At 44.6% G+C, this 19,387-nt stretch overlaps 1 protein-coding gene across 1 annotated transcript in view; it reads left to right on the top strand.

The window, feature by feature from the left end:
- CCS (copper chaperone for superoxide dismutase) overlaps positions 1 to 19,387 on the top strand; it is a 682,831-nt gene that overhangs the window by 291,971 nt on the left and 371,473 nt on the right. Inside the window, exon 4 of the mRNA XM_086938555.1 lies at positions 1,036 to 1,213. Coding sequence (XP_086794681.1) covers positions 1,036 to 1,213 — 178 coding nt within the window. The remainder of the gene's footprint in view (positions 1 to 1,035; positions 1,214 to 19,387) is intronic.

Here is a 19,387-nt window from a genome sequence, read left to right as displayed (position 1 = left end):
GCATCATTTCATGACATTGTCACGAGGCTACATCACTGATGTATACTTTAAAAATGTTTTTGCTAAATATTTGAGTCACCTTTGTTAAATTCTTACCATCATTGGTTTATGATCTAGAAGCTCATCATGGGAAGATATCTATTAGTTAGATTTATATAGTTCCCTCTTTTGTCTCCCATTGACCACTGTTCAAGACCTGTGTTCTTTTTCTTAAGACAATCACTGGCTTGTAGTGTAAACTTCTTGAAACCTGTTTGCGCAGAAACAGCGCCCTCAATTTATAGAAGAGCTCAGTAAGGGAAGAAATAATTTACCTCAATGGCTTAAAGACCGGAATAAATGGTATTGCTTTCTTTATTTTCTGCTTTAGACCTTTGATTCTTGGCCTGCATATAGTCCGTATTATTTACAGTTTAAGTTTGATCTAAATGTGAATCTGGAAATATCATTATTTGATAGAGATTGTATCGCTCTAGCTACCAAAAGGATTTTGAGTACATCACAAATACATATACTATAAGGTAACCCCAGAGGTATTTAATCTAAGCCACGTCCTTGAAATCTCTATATAAGATAATGACCAGCGATTTTGCTTGTTATTTTTAGCTGGATTCAAATCTTCTTGACATTAGGCCAATTCTACTGACTGAAAGCGTATCCTCTGCGCAATTAGAGATGTTAGCAGGGTTTGTTTCTTCCTTGAATTGGGTGACACTGACAGACATTAGTTCGCTTGAAGTTAGGAGCATTAAAGTTCCCAATCCTCTATTAAATCGATTGACTATAACAGGTGCAGACCTTTTCACTTCTGGATCCGGAGTTCACCTGCCATGACAATCTCAGTTGAAAGAATGGTAAATGAAATATCTGCAGGAGTTGAAAATATGTCTAATGAATTCGAGTGAATGAAAGATACGTGTTGCAAATTTAGGACTGAGGGACGGAAATTCGCATTGGGGATTTAGTTTTCTTGGATGCGCCAAGGAGTGTGGTGCGGTTTCAGAAAGTAAACTGATTTTTCTGTTCTTTCCCCAGAAGACCTCGGTGCTGCTGTTGCCATGGTCGAAGGAGTGAATTCAATACATGGGGTGGTGCGCTTTGTACAGTTGTCGCTGGAGAAGTGCATCATTGAGGGGACCATAGATGGCCTGAAACCAGGATTGCACGGCCTGCATGTCCATACATTTGGGGATCTCACAGACTCCTTTAACAAGTTAGTATCTATATTTATCTTTACCTGATGCAAAACGATTGTGTGGCCAGACTCGTTGATTCTCATGCCCTCTTTTCCTCCCTTAATCTATAGCTTCATCCACAAGGCTGCTCTGGATCTGAGACAGATTAGATTCTACCTACTCACAAAGTTGTTTCAACCCAGTAATCTACCAATCTCTTATCTGCTGTTTTGTCTCCCAATTTGAGATGAAATCTTTTTGATTATGTGATCTATCTTTTTTCCTTTCCCTATGATTATTACACTGTTAACCTAAAGTGTAGGCAGACATTTTTATTTCCTTTGAATCATGCTTTGGTTAGAGTTTTCTGTCACTGTGGAGCAATGGAGAGGCGGGGCTACGAGGAACATGGCGGCCGCTAGCTGAGCGGCCGTGGTCACTTTCCCCTACCTATGGAGCAGCTAAGTTTTTCCTGCGTAGAAATGTACTATATATGAAGACCCATATAATCACATCCAGTACTTAGCAATATTTTCCTGTATCGTAATTAAGTCATTGGACTTTACCGTAGCTACGGTTAGTAGGTCGAGTATGCCCCCGAATCTTTGTTTCCACCGGTCAAGCAAGGGTGAAAGGTTGGAAATCAGCGAAGACTGGTGCAGCTGGGGAAGCGAACTGCCTGAGAGCGGTAATGACGACGCCCCCGGGAATCGACACTGGCTGTGGGAGGAGGCGGCCAGACTGAGGAGGAGGCGAGATTCTGCACTGCTGGTGTTCCGGGTCAGCGGCGGCGGAGCCAGCAGGAGAGTCTGCGGAGATGAGGCTGTGAGGAAAGCCGAATCCAAAACCGCAAGTAGGGTGACACGGGTGCAAAACAGTGCGGGCGGTGTGATAGACGAGGCAGAAAGAAAACGAGTGAGAGAAGGCGGTGAGGGTGATATATGTGCCAGCGCTCCCCCAGTATTGAACCACCAGCAACTCAGCAGTAATAACGTCACAAGTGATTTGGTAAGGTGCATGGATGTAGAGGGAGGCTGTGACAAGGGCAAAAACGCCAAAGACAAGAGCACAACAAGGGCCAGTAGCACTGAGGAGAGTCATTCTCCCGAGAGAAAGAACAGATATACACTAAGAGCCAGGACAGTGTTTAATACATCCAAGGGAAACCCTGTTTATCCACCACGCATCTCACCCCCTATTCTGGCAGTGAAGGAGCGGGCAAGAAGGGGGAAAACTAAACTAAACATTTCTGAAGAGTATTTAAGCCCCAAGACCATCAAAAGTAGGGGGAAAAAGAAAGGGGCAAAAGTGACAGAAGTAAATATAAAAGTTACCCCCTCCCTTAAATCTTATTATAAGGTATTGTCCAGCACCACTACCACAACCTCTGCCTCTAACACTCAGCCTGTACAGAATAGTAAGGGCACTCAACCCTCTCAGCTCTCTCAGTCCATCTCAGGTATCTCAGAGATAAATCCAGAGATAAACACCCCAAAGGGCCAGATACAGGGAGGTATCAATGGGAACAGCATCGACAATTGTTCTGCCCCAGTAGACGCAGAGGTAATAGTACATGCAGATGTCGGCCTAAGCAATCGATATTCAGCTTTAGAGGAGGAAGGCCAAAAGGACACGCAAATATCGACCGGAAGCACAGATATGTTGAGCATAGCACAAAATGTATCTAAATGTCGGCTTGACCCCTCTGATAGTTCAGGTATGGGTGCTATGTTACATACAAATAAACCAGATGCAAATGCAGGTTCGCTGGCCGATATTCTATTGGCCATGAAGGAAGAAATCACTAGTAGGTTTAAAGTATCAGAAACCAATCAAGCCGAGATGGCCAATAGCTTTACAGTATCTGAGGCTAACCAAGCAGCAATAAAGGCTTCATGTGAAGAACTGACTAAGAGGGTGGACGAAGTTACTCTCAGGACTGAGGCAATGGAATTGGAGCTTCCGAAGATAAAGGAGTCGGTGAGAAATACTGAGGCAGAGGTTACAAAGCTGTCTGCACAGAATAAAGAGCTTAAGGAAGACATTGAACGCTTGGAAAATTATTCACGCCGGAATAATTTGAGAATCCTGAATGTGCCAGAATCACTGGAGGGGGGCAGATATTAAGGGGTTTGTCATTGCTCTGCTGAAGGGGACAGTTTTAAAAGATATGCCAGAGGTGGACCTGTTGCATGACATACAGAGAGTACACCGTGACCCCTTCAAGAGAAATCTTACAAAGCAGAAACCCAGAAAAATTCAGGTTAATTTTTTGACATACTCCATAAAAGAACAGATTCTCTCCACTGCACTGAAAGTAGGCTCCATACACTTCAACAGTTCCAACCCCTTTACTTTTTATATAAGATCTGACATTTCACATATCACTGCAGCAAGGCAGTGGGAGTTGGGGAAAAGATTAGAGGAGTTAAACAGCTTAGGAGCTAAGGCACAGTTGAAGTTTCCGGCACAGCTGAGAGTAATGTGGAACAACCATATGCACTTGATTAAGTCAGGGGAGGAAGCCGACGCCCTTATAGCCAAGATCAGAGACAGAAAATAGGGGCAGGGAGCAAAATAGATTTAGACAGATTAACTGGGTCTTTAACTTAAATAATGTGTAACTAGTAGGAATTTTTATAAATAATAACTGTGATTATACAGTTGCTCCATGGAGGGGAAAGATGGCTAAATAGGCTTTTGCCTATTAGTAGGGAGGGTTCCTCATGGGCAGAGAGGGCACGGGGTTAGGGGAGGGGGGGTTAGGTAGTAGGTGGGGGAGCAGTGGGAAAAAAGGAAAAAAATTCAACCTCATCTAAACCTTCTATGTAATTGTGTTAAGTCTTGCCTCAAAAAAAGGTCGATACTCACAGGTAGGAAAAGAGGAGGATGGCTGTTGTGACCTCAAGGAGCAGTGGGGCAATATTCATCTCGTGGAACGTTAATGGCTTAAGATGCCCTCGGAGGCAGAGGCTTATATTTAAACATTTAGAATTGTCAACTGCACAAATATGTTTATTACAGGAGACACATTTGAGCTATGAAGAAAGCATCGCATTTTTTTCAAAAATTACTTGGGTAAAGAGCTTTGGTGCATCAAAACAAACAGCCCAAAATAGAGGGGTCGCCATATTAATTAAAAAAGGGACGCCATGCAATATAAAAAAAGCACAGGCAGATTCTTCCGGTAGATGGTTGATCGCTACATTAGCATTTGAAAATCGTGATATGGTCTGTGCCTCTTTTTACGGTCCGAACTCGGACGACCCTGATTATATCCATAAACTGCAATCAATATTGATGCTGGAGCCGCCACCATACGTGATAGGGGGAGATTTTAATGTTCTGATCGACCCCCTTAAAGATAGGTCTAATGTAAGTCATTATAAAGGTGCAGTGAAGGTACGTAGGGCGTTAGTTAACATGATCCACGATATGGACTTATTAGATCTATGGAGGGAAATAAAAGGAAACGAGAAGGGTTTTACCTTCTATAGCAAAAAGTACCGTCATTCCTCCAGGATTGACTATATTCTTTTAGATAGAGGTTCATTAGCCAACATAGAGGAGATTTCAGTTCTCCCGAGTCATCTGTCTGATCATGCACCTCTACATATTGTATATCAGATCGAGTGGGCACAGCGGCGGTCACTAAGGTGGACCCTTAACAGGACCAAGCTGCAGGACCCTGATGTGATCGCCGCTGTACAGGCCTCGACCTTGGAGTTTTTCATGTTGAACTCTGACTCATCAACACCCGATGTAGTCTGGGACGCCTATAAAGCATGGCTCAGAGGGAAACTCCATGGAGTCATCTGTTATAAGAACAAGATTGAAGCCGGGGTACTAAAGGGTATCGAAGAGAGGATAAGTGGCTTGGAGAGAGAAAGAGATGGAGCTAGTAATGGGGACCGGGAGCAATTCACTCAAATCATGGGGAAGTTGGAAGAGGCAAGATCAGAATATAGAGGGAAACTAGAAGCTAAATGTAGAGCACAGTGGGAGACTGCTAAGATGCAGAATTATGAATATGGAGAAAAGGCCGGTGCTTTATTAGCATGGAAAGCTAGAGCCGACCGAGCTAGGAACGACATAAAAGAACTTAAAATAAACGCCGGCGGGGAAATTTCAAATAAGACCGAAGATATACAGACCTGTCTTCTCTCTATGTTCTCAGACCTGTACAGGGAAGATCTGGCTCCCCGACCATGTGTGATTCAGTCATTTCTTAGTAATAAACAACTTCCAGTTCTCTCGGAAGAAAGTAAAAACAACTTAGACGCTCCCTTTACATCAGAGGAGATCGTAGCTCAGATAAATAAATCTAAGAATAAAAAAGCCACAGGATCAGACGCGCTCCCGAGTGAAATATATAAACATCTCAAAGAGGAGCTCCTGGAACCCTTGGAGGATACCTTTAATTCAATCTATGGTTTGGACGGAAAGGTCCCTAGCACCTGGAAAGAGGCAATAATAGTTCTGATATTGAAACCAGGTAAGGATCCAAAAAAGGCAGACTCTTACCGCCCAATCTCCCTGCTGAACGCCGATTATAAGATCTTTATGGGAATTTTAGCAGGGAGATTGGCCAAACTGATACCTGGGTTAATACATCCAGATCAGAAAGGGTTTGTCGCAGGTAGACATATACAGGAGCAAGTACAGCTTCTTATAGGTAACATCGACCTGGCTATCCAGAGGACAGAACCCTTGGCCGTTATCGCTGTCGACGCGGCCAAGGCGTTTGACAGAGTTTGCTGGGCATATTTATGGGAGGTTCTGAAGGTTATGGGTTTTGGTCCTATTTTTATTCAGACCCTGCAGAATTGTTATCAGGGTGCCTCTGCCCGAATATTTTTGAATGGGTTCCTCACTGCGAGTTTCAATATTCAGAGAGGAACGAGGCAGGGATGTCCAATTTCACCTCTTTTGTTTAATTTATATGTGGAACCATTGGCCCAGATGATCAGATTGGATGAGTCTATCTATCCATTCAGATCAGAACACTATGGCTCAAAAATAGCTCTGTATGCTGACGATCTGGTGCTGTATACAAGCGACCCGGATACAGCTATCATAAGGGTGGAAGAGCGTATGCGCGAGTTTGGAGTAATATCTGGGTTTCTTGTTAATAGAACCAAGACGGAGGTGATGTGTTGGAATTTGGAGTGGTCAGGGACAGAAAGTGAAGAGATGAGATACTTGGGGATTTATGTAGTGAAGGAAATTGAAAAGATCCCTGAGCTAAATCTAAAGAGGGTGGTAAAGGAAATTGACAGTTTATTCAGTAGATGGAGAAATCTACCATTGACTATATACGGGAAAACCAACTTAGTAAAGATGGTCATCCTTCCTAAACTGTCATACCTCTTCTCTACAATTCCTCTGACATTTCCGAGTAAAAGTCTGAGTAAAGTACAGAGTAAGATCAACAGTTTCATTTGGAGCAACAAAGGGGTTCGACTGGCGTGGAAAAAACTCAGACGCAGATTAAAAAAAGGAGGATTAGCGCTCCCAGACGTAAGGCTATATGCAGCAGCGTTCCAGTTTGAAAGCATACGGATGCTGTTAGTTAAGCCAGGGGAATCAGCTTGGGGGAGGCTGTTAGGCGAAATGGTGCGGGTAGAAGGGGGAGGCGATGGTGAAGCATTTCTGTATAAATTTGGATCACCTAGGTTCTTCAAGAGGGTTCGTCTGAAGGTTCTAAGGGCAGCTCTGGAGATTTGGTGTAGGCTCAGGCGTAGCTGGGGCATTGGAAACTACTCTGATCACGCCCCTGTATCGGATGCCCCAGGAACCCCGGGTTGCTTGCAGGACGGTTTGGCACTGCCGATAAAGAGGGCGGGTGTCAAAATTTGGTCTGAACTGTTGGACACTGGGGGGATATATCCCTGGGATTACCTGAGGGCCAGGATTGGCACTGGGCTCTCAAGATTTAAATACATACAGTTAACATCATGGTATGAGGCAGAAAAGCGGAAGATCAGCGGAAACAGGGAGATTGAAGACTTGCTGCAAGGGACACGTCCATTGAATAAGGAAATATCTATGTGGTACAATAGTCTGCTGGAGGCCGAAGACCATGAGACACCTGCCTCTCTTGCAGTGTGGACGGAAACGCCACTCGGGCCACCAGCAGACCTTTTATATGAATCCTCATTAAAGACTCTGTACAGATCTGTTAAACCTGCCTGCCTAAAAAAAAATAATTTCTTTGTTATTAATAGACTCTATTACACCCCGGCAAAAATTGCAAAGTTTGCTCCTTATCCTGTTCCTAAATGCCCCAGATGTGCAGTACCTTTTGCCAATGACCTACATATTTTTTATGAGTGCCCAGCACTCACAAGATTTTGGGCTGAGGTAGGTGACAACCTACTGGACATACTTAACACCAATATTGAGATAAATATGCAACTGGTATTCTTTGGAGATGATGGTCGCCTCAGCCAGAACCTCTCGCAGAAAGATAGGGGTCTATTACTGAACTTGATACTGCTGGCAAGAAGGGAAGTGTGTAAGAGGTGGAAGGACGCCCTCCCCCCGCAAAGGGAGGATTGGCTTAAAGCTGCATTCTCTATGGCACGACTGGAGTATGATGGAGTGGAAGATAAGATCTCGAACATCTGGCACCCCCTGGTGAGCTGGAGCAAGGACCTAAGAGTACTGTAACACCATTGGTCTTATGATTACACCAGGGTCCCTTACAAAACAATGGGACTGGTCGGACGACCCAAGAGAGTGCGGTAAGCCGTAGGGGCGACAAGTAACGAAGGCGGCTTCATAAGACCCGCAGAGGCTTGTAAGGTGAGATGAGGAACAAAAAAAAAAAAAAAACTGTGGAGCAATGGAATGCCCTCCTAACCACCAAAGATAAAGCAAATGCTTTTTACGAGTGATGAGTTTTCAATTCAATTCAAATGATCTTTATTCGGAATTTTGATACATCCATAAAAGTACATACAGAATGAAACACATTAAAACACATAAAAACCTATATAAAAGTTAAAAGCCAGATTTCCAATTGGGTTTTGAGCAGCATAAATATCGTAAAGTGCAAAATACATATAAAGAAAAACATTAATCCAATTGTATAATTTTACCATAAATTTCAATTTTATCTACTCCTAAAATAATCATACAGATCCAAACCCACATATAGTTGTTTCTTTGTGCAAATTGTATTAGAATGGTAAAGTGCAGTGTGCGTTCACCTGAAATAATCATACAGGTCCAAACGCGCATATAAATGTTTCTTAATGCAAATTGTATCAAAGTGATAAAGTGATAAAGTGCAATGTGCGTTCAAGTACAATACCATTATCCATTATGCTTGTTCCATACTTGCCCTTGATCTTACACAGACTTTTATAAAACAGCTTACGGTGTAAATAATCTCGTCTGTTGACATCATTTGTAGGAACCTCAATGCCAGATTAAAATCCCTTAAATTGTGTTGGCGGAGAATCGGCATTAAATAATGACGAGTATATAATTTGTAATGGCCACAGAAAAAGAAATAATGCAGCAAACTTTGTTTTCCACCTGCGGAGCAGGGGCAATCCAGCTCTTCTAAGCTTTTATTATATCCAAGGGGGAAGCTTAGCAAGTTGACAATGCTTCCATCCCGGAACCTAAATAAAAGGCTCCGGTTCCATCTTCCTTTTGGGGTTGTCAAATATCTGCAGGGCCTATTTAAGTTGTCATTGCCTGATTCTGTAAGTGGCAAATATTTAATAACAGCGGGTTTTACAAATTCGGATCTCATTCGTTCCTCCTTGTATAAATCAAGCAATGCCCGTTTAACACTGTTCTTATGATTAGGGGCAATGGTATTAGGGGAACTGAACAAGGAGCCATGTCCCACACTCAACAGGCTATTCTTAACAGCATTTAACCATGGTATATGATGAGATCTTTCGTGTAATAATCAGATATTATGCTGCGTGTTAAGGATGCTGCTGGATTTGACCATATTTTTATCCAGAAAAGCGCGGGCCTTGATCTGATAAAATCAACAATATATGGCAACCTCAGTTCGCTGTGACAGATAAATGTGGGAGCACAGGGAACTCCCCCCAGCACCTTTCTACAGAATCTATTTTCTTCCGTTTGGAGAGACGTGATATTGCAATATCCCCACACTTCTGCTCCATATGTCCCTGTAGGATGACATTGGGTACGATAAATATTGAGCAGGGGGGTAATAACGTCGGCCAATTTGGGTTGTCGGAGGGATAAAATTGAATTTATTGATTTACCAATTTTATTCCTCGCATAGGCAGCGTGTGGCTGCCATGAGCCTGAATTAGAAAATAGTAACCCTAAGTAAGGGAAAGTGCTAGTGCATTTTAAAATATTATCACCTGACTTAATTGAAGTAATATTATATTTTTTTGGTCCACAGTTCATGATAAAAGATTTTTTTAAATTAGTGTTTAGGCCCAGATCGGACATAAAATCAACAAACCCAGTAATTAAAGTGCGTAAGGCATTCGGGGTACGCCCCATTAATACTACGTCATCCGCATACAGTAGAGTAGTAATGGGGGAACCGTTTATAATTGGTACATCCTTAGTAGTCTTGCTCAAGGTGCAGCTCAACCCAATAATATATAGAACAAGCATTTGCAATGCAATAGGTCTCGCATTATTTAAGTTTGAGCTATTAGCATTGTAAATGGCAATTGTTTTTTGCTTTATGCTATAGTTATGTTTTTACATAAAAAGCTACATATAAAATATCTTTTATTAAAGTTATTTATGCAGTATCTAAATTTTCTTTGCATAAAAAAAGTATAATAATATCTTAGTAAAAAAGTCAAATATTTTAATGGAAATTCACCAAATGTTCATTTATGTGTTGGTTTTGAAAATAGCTAAATTAATAGCTTTGTCATTTACAATGCCAATAGTTATAACTTTCGCAAATGTGACACCTATAGCATTTGTAATGCAACATTTGTATTTACGTGACTTAGATGTATTGATATTACAAATAACAATGGCTTTTAATTTTTTTTAATACTTAATAAAAGTGATTGTAATTTATAATGGCAATAGCTTAAACTTTTGTAAATAACTTTTGTGAAGATTATGTTCAGTGTATTTTATTGTAACGAAATCCAAGAACAGAAGTGAAATATGAACATCTTTTTGTGACATTTGTAATAAAGCTTGAAACATTGAGAGAACATATTTGTGCTGTGGTGGTTCTGAGTGATAATGTGGTGGTGCTGAGTGACTGTACTCACTGTCACTCTGCACTCACTGTCACTCTGCACTCACTGTCACTTTGCACTCACTGTCACTCTGCACTCACTGTCACTCTGCACGCACTGTCACTCTGCACGCACTGTCACTCTGCACGCACTGTCACTCTGCACGCACTGTCACTCTGCACGCACTGTCACTCTGCACGCACTGTCACTCTGCACTCACTGTCACTCTGCACTCACTGTCACTCTGCACGCACTGTCACTCTGCACGCACTGTCACTCTGCACGCACTGTCACTCTGCACGCACTGTCACTCTGCACGCACTGTCACTCTGCACGCACTCTGCACTCACTGTCACTCTGCACTCACTGTCACTCTGCACGCACTGTCACTCTGCACGCACTGTCACTCTGCACACACTCTGCACTCACTGTCACTCTGCACTCACTGTCACTCTGCACTCACTGTCACTCTGCACGCACTCTGCACTCACTGTCACTCTGCACTCAGTCACTCTGCACTCACTGTCACTCTGCACTCACTGTCACTCTGCACTCACTGTCACTCTGCACTCACTCTGCACTCACCCTGCACTCACCCTGCACTCACTGTCACTCTGCACGCACTCTGCACTCACTGTTTCTGCACGCACTCTGCACTCACTGTCACTCTGCACTCACTGTCATTCTGCACTCACTGTCACTCTGCACTCACTCTGCACTCACTGTCACTATGCACGCACTCTGCACTCACTGTCACTCTGCACGCACTCTGCACTCACTGTCACTTTGCACGCACTGTCACTTTGCACGCACCGTCACTCTGCACTCACTGTCACTCTGCACGCACTGTCACTCTGCACGCACTGTCACTCTGCACGCACTGTCACTCTGCACTCACTGTCACTCTGCACTTACTGTCACTCTGCACTTACTGTCACTCTGCACGCACTGTCACTCTGCACGCACTGTCACTGCACTCACTCTGTACTCACTGTCACTCTGCACTCACTGTTTCTGCACGCACTCTGCACTCACTGTCACTCTGCACTCACTGTCACTCTGCACTCACTGTCATTCTGCACGCACTGTCACTCTGCACGCACTGTCACTGCACGCACTGTCACTCTGCACGCACTGTCACTCTGCACGCACTGTCACTCTGCACGCACTGTCACTCTGCACGCACTCTGCACTCACTGTCACTCTGCACGCACTCTGCACTTACTGTCACTCTGCACGCACTCTGCACTCACTGTCACTCTGCACGCACTGTCACTCTGCACGCACTGTCACTCTGCACTCACTGTCACTCTGCACTCACTGTCACTCTGCACTCACTGTCCCTGCACTCACTGTCACTCTGCACTCACTGTGCACTCACTGTCACTCTGCACGCACTCTGCACTTACTGTCACTCTGCACGCACTCTGCACTTACTGTCACTCTGCACGCACTCTGCACGCACTGTCACTCTGCACGCACTGTCACTCTGCACTCACTGTCACTCTGCACTCACTGTCACTCTGCACTCACTGTCACTGCACTCACTCTGCACTCACTGTCACTCTGCACTCACTGTTTCTGCACGCACTCTGCACTCACTGTCACTCTGCACTCACTGTCACTCTGCACTCACTGTCACTCTAGCCATGCTGTTCACACAAACACACCTGCTGGTTCCATAAACAACCATGTAAAGACTACATCTCGCTCCAACTACACATTGTGGCTAGATTTCTACGTTTTTTAAACATTTTTATAGTGCTACTCTACCCAAGGGGATGTCAGAGCACTAAATAAGCAAACCGAGAAACCCTAGTCTGGAGAAACACATTTAACAAGGGAAAAACAGCGCCTCAAGAAATGCACGTAACAGGAGAACAGCAGCAAACCAGCAAGTAACATCACAAAATGCAGCAAAAAGGAGTGAGGAGACACGGTAGACAAAGGATGGTGAAGAGGGCATAGGTAAACATCGGAGAGAAAAGACTAGAAGGGAGAAGTATAGAGAAAAGATGGAAAGATTATCTGTTTGCATAGCTGAGATGTAAAACATTACAGGCAGGAAAAAATAAAGCACATTTGAACATTCCCGCCGCAATTTATTTTAGCACTAAGGCATTGACATGGTCAACGTAAATTCCCCTTCACGTACTTCGCTTAAAATCAAACCCCATACATGTCCACTGTGGCCGCAAAACATCAGAGCACTAAATAAGCAAACCGAGAAACCCTAGTCTGGAGAAACACATTTAACAAGGGAAAAACAGCGCCTCAAGAAATGCACGTAACAGGAGAACAGCAGCAAACCAGCAAGTAACATCACAAAATGCAGCAAAAAGGAGTGAGGAGACACGGTAGACAAAGGATGGTGAAGAGGGCATAGGTAAACATCGGAGAGAAAAGACTAGAAGGGAGAAGTATAGAGAAAAGATGGAAAGATTATCTGTTTGCATAGCTGAGATGTAAAACATTACAGGCAGGAAAAAATAAAGCACATTTGAACATTCCCGCCGCAATTTATTTTAGCACTAAGGCATTGACATGGTCAACGTAAATTCCCCTTCACGTACTTCGCTTAAAATCAAACCCCATACATGTCCACTGTGGCCGCAAAACAGCAAGTAACATCACAAAATGCAGCAAAAAGGAGTGAGGAGACACGGTAGACAAAGGATGGTGAAGAGAGCATAGGTAAACATCGGAGAGAAAAGACTAGAAGGGAGAAGTATAGAGAAAAGATGGAAAGATTATCTGTTTGCATAGCTGAGATGTAAAACATTACAGACAGGAAAAAATAAAGCACATTTGAACATTCCCGCCGCAATTTATTTTAGCACTAAGGCATTGACATGGTCAACGTAAATTCCCCTTCACGTACTTCGCTTAAAATCAAACCCATACATGTCCACTGTGGCCGTCATTTTACTATATATACACTCCTATAGATTAAACAAGACGTGCTTTGAGGCAACATTTCTCAGACAACCCTGCATCCAGTACGGTAAATAAATACCGCAAGTCACCGCCTTCCGTCACTCTGCCGGCCTGCGACCAGGAAGTCAGGCAGGCCGGCGCGACAACAGGAAACAGGAAGTAGGAGGGCGGGAGCCTACCCCGCCTCCCACGGAAGAGCCGCGATTGGACGGAGCCGCCGTGTTTGGAGCACCGGAGCAGGCAGGAGCCTACCCTGCGCCCCGGTGCCGAAGGAGGGAAGAAGAGTCCTGCTGCCGGGCCCTGCAGCTGAGGAGAGCCGCCGCACGAAGGAAGCCGGTGAGTGGGTTGCTGAGCGGGGGAGGGGGGAGGCGGGGGAAAGCATGTGCGCGCGCGAGTGCGGGCGGGCTTTGTGTGTGTGCGTGTGACTGTGGGGGAGGGGGGTGTGTGTGTGTGTGTGTGTGTGTGAGCGAGTGTCTGTGTGCCTGCGTGTGCATGCGCTTGCCTGTGTGTGCATGCATGCAGAGGGGTGGGGGCTGCCTGCCTGCGTCTGTGCAAGGGCTGTGAGTTACTCTGCGCATGCGCGGGGACTCTGCGCATGCGCGGATCAGACGCGCGCTCCCGCGGTGAAAACTGCGAGCTCGTAACAGATTGGTGTACCTTTTTCCAGCATTCTCACTAACGGGCCACAATAGGTCTGAAGCAGACACCTCAATGCTCACGCATTGAGGGTTAGGTCTGCTCGACCTAATAAAAAGCAGTGGGGCAAGTACGCAGCCCTGTCTGACTCCTCTGCTAATTAAAATATCCTCAGATAATTCGCCATCATTGTTAATACGTACTCTCGCCTTTAAATCTCTATGTAAATACGAAAGAAAATATACCAGTGATTCATCCAAACCATAATCAAGCAAAAGTGACCACAACCTAGAACGATTAACAAAATCAAAAGCGGAACTCAAATCCATAAAACCTAAATAAAGCGGGGACTTTTTAACAATTGTATATTTGGCCATGATCAAATTCAAGTTAAGACATTGTTCGACAGTGCCCACATGGCTTCTAAATCCCAATTGACTGTAGTGTAAAACATTATTATCCTCAGCCCAATCCCTTATCCTTTTAAAAATTACTCTTCCAAGGACCTTTAGTGTATTATCGATCAGTGAGATCGGACAGTAACAGGCAGGGTCCGCCCTGTCACCTTTTTTAAAAATCGGTACGATGACACTGTTCGACCAAGATTCAGGAATGGAGCTGTCAGTCAAATTGTTAAATAGGTTACATAATAAAGGGGCCCAGAAATTAATTTCGGATTTAATCTGATCAATAGAAAGGCCATCCGGGCCGGGAGCTTTATTACTAGCACTCTCGAATATAGCATCCTCGACCTCAGGTAATGAAAAGTTCAGTCGTTCTGCTGTACTAAATGGGGAGACAGTATCTAAAGAAGTGGCTGATATAGCATAGATTTTAGAAAAATGCTCTGCCCACACCTCGCCAGTTATGTTACAATTGATTGGTTGGATGTTAGAGCCAAATGATCTGAGGGACTTGACTTCTCTCCAGAAACCTGTCGTGTCTTTTAATGAGGCAGTACGTGTGAGAGTTTCCCAATGATTATTCACTAGGGCCTCAGATCTAGTGCGTAGCACAGATTTGTATTTTGATCTTAATTCTCTCACAAGCTGGGCGTCCCTAGGATTACTTTTTAAGGCCGCCCTCAGGTCCCTATTAGCCTTGGAGCAGGAGGAGTCAAACCAGCGTGGGCCATGGTCTATATTGGGCCTAGCTGGTTTAGAAGACTCTCTTTTAATAGCCCCACAGAGATTACCAAAGGCAACAACCACATCATTGCTTGGGCTAGCGTACGACAGACAAGTCTCTACCGTCTTAGGGTATTTTTTAATTACTCTAGCTAAAATATCTTTATTATCCACCCCTTTCCATATTAATCTTAGTCTATCAGTTGATAATGACAGATTTTGTGCCCCGGTCTCTACTCTCACAGCAGCCTTCGGGTTCTGTGGGTTGTCAATATATATTCTAAGCGGAATTTGGTCACTATATGCGGAACAGATGACTTCTGCTTTAAAAATTATGTCACTCAATATCGGACAAATAAAAATATAATCTATCGTGGAGGAGCAGCTCTGGCCTATATATGTAGGTGTTAGTATATTGTTTAGACCGGAACCAGCAATTTCCATTGCGTTTACTAGGTCACGGGAGGCTAGATGGTTTTTCAACTCTTCACCGTTTCTACATAAAGGGCTGTCACGATACATGTGAGCATTAAAGTCCCCTCCAATGCAAATGCCATCAAAGGGCCCATACTTCTGCCCTTCCATAATTTCATCAATGAAGTTAAACAATAAGATAAAATTGTCATTAGGGCGAGTAACAAAATCATTATTGTAAAAGTTAATTATACATAGTTTCATCCTTTTAGTGTACTTCATGGCCATAAAACATTTACCCGGTGTAGGGATCAGTTTTGTTTGTACCCCGGATTTTATTTTGGTCCAGATGGATAGACCCCCGCTGGGACGTCCCATAGGTGAGGGGGAAGCCTGTAAATTATAGCAACAAAAACCCTCTATTGTGGGTGTAGTAGTGCACCAAGTCTCTTGTAACATCAGAATGTCACAGTTGTTGTTAACCCAGTCTGACCGTTCTTTAATTTTCAATTTAGAGTTAAGACCCGCTATGTTCCAGCTCACGAGAGATATATCAGAATCCTGGAGCATTAGTCTTTGGTTCAAGGGTTTTTCTCTAACTACAGTCCGTTGCATGGGTTGTGAGACTTCCAAAGTTTCAATGATAGGTGCCAGTGATGATTCAACTGAATTAGACATTGTGGGTCAGTCTAGCATATCCAAATCTGACAAGGGGGCAAATCTATTAAACATGTTGAGTGGGAAAGGAGCTGGTTGAAATTGCATAGGAGGTGGCTGAAAGTGCATAGGTGGTGGTTGAAACTGCATTAGGGGTGGCCGAGATTGAATTAGCGGTTGTCTGTAAAAATAGCTCAAAGGTAACATAGTTACAACAGTAGAGATAGCAGAGCAGTTACCATTTCTACTGAGTAGGTGTCTGACAGTTCCGGGGTTCTTAAAATTGAGAACTATGCAGTCACCTTCCTTGTCTTTGAGTAAAGGCCCAACCCAAGACACCCTGCGAGCCGATAGGATCTCTCTTGAGATGTCATATCCGACACCTTTGTGTTTAGTTAGCCAGTCTATGCATTTGTTTTGCAGTTGCACCCATGATTCCCCCTGTTCCTCCCTCAACGATGGTACTCCTGCAAGGACCAGAACAAAAGGGCAAGCGTCCGGTGGCAGATGTAATGCAGGCCCTTGATGTTTAAAAGGCCTGATTGCCCCTGCCTCCCCAGTACCTTTATTGTTAGCAGCAGTTGATCTTATTGCTGTGGTGGGCTGAGTTGGACCATTGTGAATGGTAGTGTTTTTATTAGCAATAACAGGAGGGGCCGTTTTTCTAGGTGCAGGTGTTGGAACAGATTTTGGCGGTAAGTTAGATTTTGCCGAATTCTTCCCTTCATTGGCGGGTCGAGGTTGAGTTGTAGGTGGTACAGTAGACTGTAGTGATGTTCCAGGAGTACTTATGCTCCCACCCGGTAAGGAGGAAGTTTCCTGTTTCTTTAGTGACAGTGTGTTGCTTACAGATTCAAGTTCTTTTAGGAGACGGTCAGCTCTGATTTGATCCAAGATAACAGACCCCTTTCTTTTTGCTTCTTCGTTTTTAACCAGGTTATCTAGTCTATCAAGTCTTTTAAAAACATTATTAAACTGGTTGATCATTTGTTTCTCTAATCGATTAAAAATAGTGTCAACTATGGTTTCTATCAAATTCCCATTCTGTTTCGTGAGATAATAATTGTCTCCCATTAATGTTGTTTGGGTCCATATCGTGTTGGAAGTCCCATTTGAATTGGTAGTAGTTACGGTAGGGATATCATCTGCATCCACTAAATCTTTATCCACAGCAACAGATTGTGCCCCAGTAGGTTTTTGTTTATTCCACAGACTCTGAGGCGTGGGCTGATTCTTGCTAATTAGTGGTTGCTTCCTTTTATTGGCACTTGGCTTAGCGATGCCTCTTTTGCGTTTTTCCCCTCCCTGTTTATTACCAGTTTCCATAGATCCCGGGATAGTAGCTTCATCCTGGGAGGCAATTGTAATAGTGGGAACAGTTCCAGGCAACAGGGGCAGGGGAGGTGTTAGTACCAATGCCGGTTTTGTAATGACAACAGCTGGAGAAAGTGGAATACCAGGACTATTTGACAGTGATATAGGCTGTGTAACATTATTGGTACAACTCATAGACATTCTTCTTTCGGTGTCAGCTATTTCATTTGAAACCAAGGTCAATGCGTTTTCAAGTAGGGACTCAAATGTAGCGGGAGGAAAAGGGAAATCATCCTGTGTAACACCAATGTTAGCAGACTCCATACTAGGAGAGGAAAGTAGGAAAGGGGGGTAGACTCACCACGGGCGAGTTGAAAATGTTAGAGGGGTGGCCCGACCGACCACTGCTGACCACTGACGGCCACAGACGGCCCGCCCTCTGCCCGGGCTCCGCCCGGCGTCGCCCGCGCGCGTCCCGCGACGCGGAGGGACAGGCTGTGCTTTGTAGCGCCTCCGGGCGCGAAGACAGCGGGACACAGGAAGTACACGCAAAGCCCGCTGGGAGCTGTAGTCTCCAGCCGCTCCTGGATGGATGATGGCGGCGAGACCTACAGCGTTCCCAACCCAGGGGCAGGAGCTGCGTGCTGGCGTGCTGTCCGGTAAGTGAGCCTGCTGCCGTTTGACCCCCTGTCCACCGAGGGACAGGCTGTGCTTTGTAGCGCCTCCGGGCGCGAAGACAGCGGGACACAGGAAGTACACGCAAAGCCCGCTGGGAGCTGTAGTCTCCAGCCGCTCCTGGATGAATGATGGCGGCGAGACCTACAGCGTTCCCAACCCAGGGGCAGGAGCTGCGTGCTGGCGTGCTGTCCGGTAAGTGAGCCTGCTGCCGTTTGACCCCCAGACACCAGGGATGAATTGGTTGCTCCATAATGGAACAATGTCTTTCTTTCATTTTCTTGACGACCCCCACGCTGTAGCTAAATACAATGGGGGATGTGCCCATGTATATTCTAAAAAGCATTCAGAAATGTTAGACAAATGCAGTGGTGTGGTGTAACGTCAAGGGGAGGTGTGATGTGGAGCGCCAGCGAAAACACCATTGACATTTGGTTGGCGCTCCAGCCAAAACACCATTGACATTTGGTTGGCGCTCCAGCCAAAACACCATTGACATTTGGTTATGTCAAACATGATATACACGAGGCCCTTAAATACAGGAAGCACCTTGACACTCTTTGCTGCTAGTTAATAGAGGGATACTGGAGAGAAAGCCAAGTCTCTGTCTGCTGCGAGAAGCTGCAGGCCCTTGCAGAGAAACTCTGGTGAAAATATGAGAAGCTAATTGGCTAACTTAATACAGACCCTCCTGCAGTTAACTTGAAAGCATCACAGGAGATGGACACAGGAAAGGAGCTGAGCATTTTCCTGGAAGGGCAGCAGGTGTCACCTGGGCTCCACTACAGGGAGAAGCATATATCAAAGAAGGAACAGGACAGGAGGCCCACTCTCAACAAAATCTTGATGTGCGTCCTTGCTGAACTTCATGCCCTGGGAGAGTGCAGGGTACATGAAGCGAAGACAGCAATACAAGAAGGGGGGTTGGGGTCACATGGGGCGGGGGGGGGGAGGTCGGATGTAGTTACCTAGTGCCAAAACAAGTCATTGTCTGCCCTTGACTGAATGGGGACTGGAGCACATAGGAGGCACAGAGAGAAATAGGAAGAGGGGCAATGCAATAGTGCTAGAGCATACACCATTAGAGCTTGTAACTAATTTCAATTACCTTGCTATGACAATTGATTCGAGATTGTCATGGAAATCCCATATAAATAAGGCCAAGATATTCCTGCTCCAAAATGCTATGCCAGTTTGTCAAAAACAGTTAGCTACTGAGACTAAGGCAATC

The sequence above is a fragment of the Lissotriton vulgaris genome, chromosome 9, assembly GCF_964263255.1.
Source record: "Lissotriton vulgaris chromosome 9, aLisVul1.2, whole genome shotgun sequence".
Lineage (NCBI taxonomy): Eukaryota > Metazoa > Chordata > Amphibia > Caudata > Salamandridae > Lissotriton > Lissotriton vulgaris.
Note: the sequence above shows the minus strand (reverse complement) of the source record. Positions and strands in the feature narration are given on the sequence as shown.